This window comes from Hippichthys cyanospilos, chromosome 1 (assembly GCF_059441005.1).
Source record: "Hippichthys cyanospilos isolate Australia breed blue-spotted pipefish chromosome 1, RoL_Hcya_1.0, whole genome shotgun sequence".
NCBI classification, from domain to species: Eukaryota; Metazoa; Chordata; class Actinopteri; order Syngnathiformes; family Syngnathidae; genus Hippichthys; species Hippichthys cyanospilos.
The window spans coordinates 3,766,501-3,772,500 of record NC_142369.1 but is presented as its reverse complement, the minus strand read 5'-3'; the positions used below and the strand labels follow the sequence as shown (position 1 = coordinate 3,772,500).

At 41.8% G+C, this 6,000-nt stretch overlaps 1 protein-coding gene across 2 annotated transcripts in view; it reads left to right on the top strand.

The window, feature by feature from the left end:
• Nucleotides 1-6,000, top strand: part of LOC148428644 (uncharacterized) — a 140,442-nt gene that overhangs the window by 49,046 nt on the left and 85,396 nt on the right. For both annotated transcript variants that reach the window (XR_015864950.1, XM_088409329.1), the window contains exon 3: nucleotides 4,350-4,428. Coding sequence is in view for 1 of the 2 variants with exons in the window: in XM_088409329.1 (XP_088265455.1) it covers nucleotides 4,377-4,428 (52 nt within the window). In the remaining variant the exon portion in view is untranslated. The remainder of the gene's footprint in view (nucleotides 1-4,349; nucleotides 4,429-6,000) is intronic.

The following is a 6,000-nucleotide window of genomic DNA, read 5'->3' as shown; positions in this document are numbered from 1 at the left end:
TATCAACCCTGTAAAAAATGTAAACATTTGATTTCTACAGCTTTTCTTTTGTTTATGCTAAATATGATACAATTTAGCGATACTCACATCATTTTTATGGATGATTTATAGCTGTGTGTGTGTCGTAAGAATGTTTTCTTTTTCCTACGGGGTGGCTTTGCAAAACAAAAACTAAGAAGCACTGGACTAGACTAGTTATCTGTTTTTGTCCACGGAAACTAGACTAAAATTTGCCACGAGCATAAATTGACACAAAGATGAAAACAAATGAAAACAGGCCACCAAAAGCAGCTCTGAAAAAGTCTTGTCTCTGTCTCGGTTCTTCTCAATCTTGGAAAGGTTTTTGCACAGACCGGTACCGGGCCGCGGACCAGTAGTTGGGGACCCTTTGGTCTAACACAATTGTCAAACTCAAGGCCCCGGGGCCCCGCCAAATCATTTTACGTGGTGCGCAAAACGCTAGTTACGACTTCAGGTTTTTGAAAATACCAACTTTTCAAGACAACAATCATTTTATTGTTACCAATTCCACTTTTGGACAGTTTTGGCTGGCCTCTGATTTCAAAATTAGGTAAACGTATGACACCCACACTTCAAGTTCATTTGACTTCACAGCCAAAACGGCCCTCCGACAGGAAGTAGAAGTACAATTAAAATGTGTTTGACACCCTTATTTTTATACTAATGCACAGGTGTCAAACTCAAGGCCCGGGGGCCAAATCCGGCCCGCCACATCACTTCATGTGGGCCACGAAATGCTAATTCCGACTTCAGGTTTCTGACTAAAACCTACAAAACTTCAAAACGTTTTTTTCTCTTTTTTATTATCACAGCCATAATGGCTAAATGACTAAAATGTATTTATCACCCATGCCAAAGAGAGACAAAGAATGAGGCATTGTTGTCCCTGGCTGCATTTGATCACAGCTGCACGTCCCAGATGGGATTGACGCGGCTTCCAAATTGCGCGTTGCGAGTTCAGACACCGGCTTTAGATAGACGAGTGAATATTTCTTAACGGAACGTCTGCGCGAGCGAACGGCGCTCTCTCGTTGCACTTGGCCCGGAATCAGGCTCCCTTCTGGCTGTTTCCAGCAACCTGTTGCGGCCCGTTGCCGGAGCCGTCGCCGGGAGCCGGGGGCCCGCCGGCGTCAATCGATGATGTCATGGCGAAGAGTCAAACTGTGCCTCAAGGTGTGCAAACGCGGGAAGGGATCCGGAGCGTATCGTGTTGAGGTCGCTGCTCGGGCTAGCCGTCTTCCCGCCGCGTTAAGCCCCGACGTCTGGCATGAGCCGCGGCGCATGTCACTCATTAAAACTGGAAGCCTCAAATGTCCTCATGTTGGAACAATCCTGAAACATTGCGAAACTTTGATCCCCCCCCAGTATCGGCATCCTTTAACATTCAAAGAGCCATTTTGACACGGTTTTCCACAGATAAGACAACACCGTATCTATCTATCTATCTATCTATCTATCTATCTATCTATCTATCTATCTATCTATCTATCTATCTATCTATCTATCTATCTATCTATCCATTCATTCATCTAAACCAAGGTTGTACCGCATTATTTTCAATAAAAGAAGCAAGCAGAAGGAACCAACGCCTAAGCTTGCAGGGTGATGGGCCAATAGGAAGAATAACTTTTTTTTTTAACTATTTTCTATTTTCTACAAAATTGAAGCGTGACATACAGACCAAAGCAGCTATTACGCTGTGAAAGTTTGTTTCACATTTTTCTCAAAGTGATGGTTCCCCGGAGCTAGCTACAAAGATTTGGAGGGTGTGAAAAAAACAAAACTAAATTTAGACCTCTGGCTTTTGGAACATTCTTTTGGAACGTTGAAAATTTCACTCATTCAAGTCATTCTTTTATCTATTACACATAATATTAAATAATAAAGACACTGATTTTCATTTTTTTTTTCATGAACTAAAGTAATCTGATTATGTATGCGGTCGAGACACAAAGTCTGAGAATTTGGAAATCAGATTAATCAATCATCCAAATAATGAATCTAATTATCATTTGTCAATTGATGAAACATTGCCCCCCAAGGAGAAGTAGCAGTAAAACAGGCTTTTTTTTTTCTACTTCACTACAACACATCCAGATTTGACCAGTTTCTGTTTTTATTATAATTTATTATTTTGTCTCGTGTTTTTTTTGTTTTTTTTTTTGCCATTGTTCAAATCCGATAACAACGTGGTTGCGGGGAAAAAAAAAACAAAAAAACATGTTGTACTAAATTCTTCCATGTTGACGCAGTGTTCCCTTGGTTTCTGTCCAATAACATTCCGGGCCACCAACCGATCCAATCAGAGCGTGGCGTCCGTTTGTCAGCCGCCAGCAGCTTGCCAAGAGAAAATGGAGACTTCTGTCTTCCGGGGGACGTCCACAGCCAGAGACGGACAGCGTCTACGTATTGACGGTCCGCGCGCGGATCCGTGTTGACAGGGACCAGAACCTCCAGTGATTGTCGAGTCACGGCTGTCAGAAGCGGAGAAAAGTCAATGATGGAGTCATTTGGGGGGGGGTCGGAGGGCGCGGGGGAGGGGCAGCAGAGACGCTCAGATCTGAAGAATTGTCTCCACATGTGAGGAACACGATGGCCCGGCCGGCGTTCTCCTGTTGCTCGCGGAGACAAATTGAAGGCCTGGCTCCTCGCTAGTTTTTTTATCGCCTTCCAAGTTGGATTCTGGCAGAAGAAAAAGGAAACCCGGGTTAAATATTCCTTCTCTCGCCTCTCCGGGGCGTCGCGCGCTTGAGTGGCGCTATTTGATGCCATTGTCTCATGTGAGGTCTTCGGCTCTGTATTAGCGCGTGTCTTTTTCAGCACGAAAGGGAATTTAATTCAATCGTACCTCCAACCCAAAAGACGCGCACAAAAAAAGGCAGAAATGCCGACGCCTCATCTTTTGAAAACGCCAGCCGTTTATGCTCACGTTTGAAGGACAGCCGTGTTTGACGTCGACGCAGACAAAGCCAAGGATTCCCAATGGGATTTGTCAGCGGCTACGCGAAAAGAGATTAGCGCGTGACAAGCAAGTTCTTACAAACGGGAGATTTTCAATTGAGTCACCCAAACACGCTTTGACTTTTATTTATTTGTACTGTATATACTGTATATAATGGTACGAGGGGACACAAAATGCCAGTCAGTTTCAGGAAGGTAAAAACGGAAATGTAAATATAGCGCAGCCTTCCAGATTTGAAGCACACGTTTCCAGAGTGAGATATGACTGAACATTAAAAACTAAAGCGTTTGAAGAATTCTTAAGAATAAGAATAAATCTCCTCTTAATGTGTTTGAACGTGGCTGTATTCTGACATTGGTTCTGTCTGCTTGCTTCTTTTAATGAAAATAATGTGGTAAAACCTGAGTTAACAAAAGCTACTCAAAGCAACTTTTTGGACATTTTTGTTCAGCATTTTTTTTTATTATAAAGAACCGGAAATTTGGACCTATACACCTCAACTTTTTTTCTCACTCTTTGAACCCTGTGGCTCATAGACCAGTGCGGCATATTTTTTTTTTTTGTTTGTTTCTACCACCAACCACCAGGGGACAATCTCCCATTCAACATAGGTAGATTGTAAGATTTTTTAACATATGTTTTCTGTTTGAATTTTTTTTTTTGCATGCATTCAAACGTGATAATAGGGATGGGCAAGCAGCGATGCCAAGTATCGGTATCAAGCCCAGACCTGGCCTTATTTCGAGGTATCAGTACTTGTGGTGGCGGCCGAAGCTAGTTTCAGCCGCTCTCTTGGATCAGTTTTACGTTTGCAAAAATTATAAATTGGAAAAAAAATACTATGTATAATTGTGGAATTTAAAGGAATATACTATTTTGGAATATATAGGTGTTCAGAAATGATGCCACAGTTATTTAGGTGGGAGAAATTTTGTATATCAAAACCATTAGTGGTATTGCAACTTGGTATCGGTGTCTGTGACTCTTGCGTTGGTATCGGCCTGAATATGCCCTCAATATTGCAATTACTATTCCCTTATTTCTCTTCCAGTCTATTTTTATGAATAGTCCCAGCTTCCAATCCGAACGGTCTCAAACACATGAAGACGTCAAGAAATTTGAGCTATTAACACTCGAAAATGCACAGCTGTGAACCGAAAGTCACACCGGGTCATAAATTTTCACCCACGTCATAAAGATGACATAAAAATAGCAGGATGTGCAAAGCTGTCATCTGGGCAAAAGGTGCCTACTTTGAAGAAATTGAAAACATATTAGCCTTTGAAATCAATTTTGAACTTGAGTAAACGATTCCTTACGTCTTGCTGTGTAGTCGGACTGACTTGAGTTATTCTTTACACCGCAGAAAGAAGCTTCTTTGGAATATATCGGGATGGGAATCGTAAAGGGGATGAGAAGAGTGGATTCTGAACATTTTATTGAAGGTAAGCTTTGGATATTTCCTTTTATACCCTCTTTTTTCCTTATACACCCTCTTTAAAGTCTCAATTTTCCTGAGATTAAGGTCAAAGTGCATAAAAATAAGGAATGAGTCAATAATATTGTGTTCAAGTCAACATGCTAATGCTACTTGCTACATGCTATTTGTAGCTAGCGCTCTCGGGTAAATCAAAACAAGGGGAGACTCCTCGCCTTTGATACCACGTTTCACAAATGTGTGTAATAGGGACGGGAAATAAATTGAATTAATTCTATTAATCCATCATGTTATACATTGAAAATGAGCAAAATATTAAAATTGATGATTTATAAAAGTGGATTACAACAGGGGTTCTCGGATTTTTGGGAAATTTTCCAAGGACTCCCATTGCAAATGTTTGCGGAAACAAAACAAAACAAAAAAAAACATTTAAGACAAAAATGAGTGCACTTTTTATTTACCGACGTATTAAATTTGACAACAGTTTAATTTGTTACTTTAATTTGTTACTACTTGAATGCTTAGAGTTGTGAAAGACACGTGAAAATACGTCTTTGGGATTGAATGACCTGGTTGTGACATTTAACCTTTGTGCGGTATTTTATCTTTTTTTTTTTCCCTCTACATCAAGAGGAAACATTCTGAAACTGGAAAATTGATGTTGAGGTTTGATTTTTACAAATTTTGTCAAAATCTCATCTTGTGGAATCTATCTCGTAACACATCTTTCTCTCAAGGGATTTGGGTCTCGTCCCATTTCTAATATCTGTAAATTTCGATGTTGATTTGAATGAGACTTTATGTTCATGGATACGTTTTGTGCAGTTTTTATTCTTGGCATGCAGTTTTCCTTGCCAAAAGGCAGCATTAGCATGCGGTAAAGCTCCTACCGTATTATGGCGACGTGTCTAATAATAGCAGGCCACCTGCACTGGAAGCTGCGAGCTCCCCCGCCGTTTCCACGTTGATGCGAAACACATGCCATGATATGAAAACGCTGGAATCCGCCGCGCGAGATGTGTGACGTGTTAACTGTCGTCGTAAACCCGAGCCGAGGCGTCCTCGCCGTCATCCCGTTGCGCACTTGGACTGGCTTTTATTATTCATTGGAAAAAGTTTCCCCCGTTTCTTTTTCTTTTTTTTTCCTTTCTTTTCTTTTTTCGCACCCTATTTTTAAGGTAATTTCTTTTGGTTATTGGCTGCAGCTTTCATTGGCCTCCGGGGGTTTTGCGCGGATGTCTTTATTGGCATCGATTCAGGATGTCTTCATCGTGCTTTCCCGCGCATCGCCGCACTTAGGCGCACGCCGCGACGCCGTTGTGACACGAGTCGAAGGAAAACAAGGCCGCCGATAGCCAATCGGAACTGATAATTGAATTTTGGGGCCTCTCGTTTTGGGCTTGTTTGTGGCGACTAAGAATCGAGAATGAATATGCGGACTTTTCCGCGTCGTCCGCGACCGACTTGGGTGACGTTTGCCAAGTCACGCTGCCCTTGCTCGGGAAAGTAATCCTTCCCTTCAAAGTCAAGCGTGGACCCAAGAAGCACGCGCTTAGAATTGTAAAAAAATCATCCA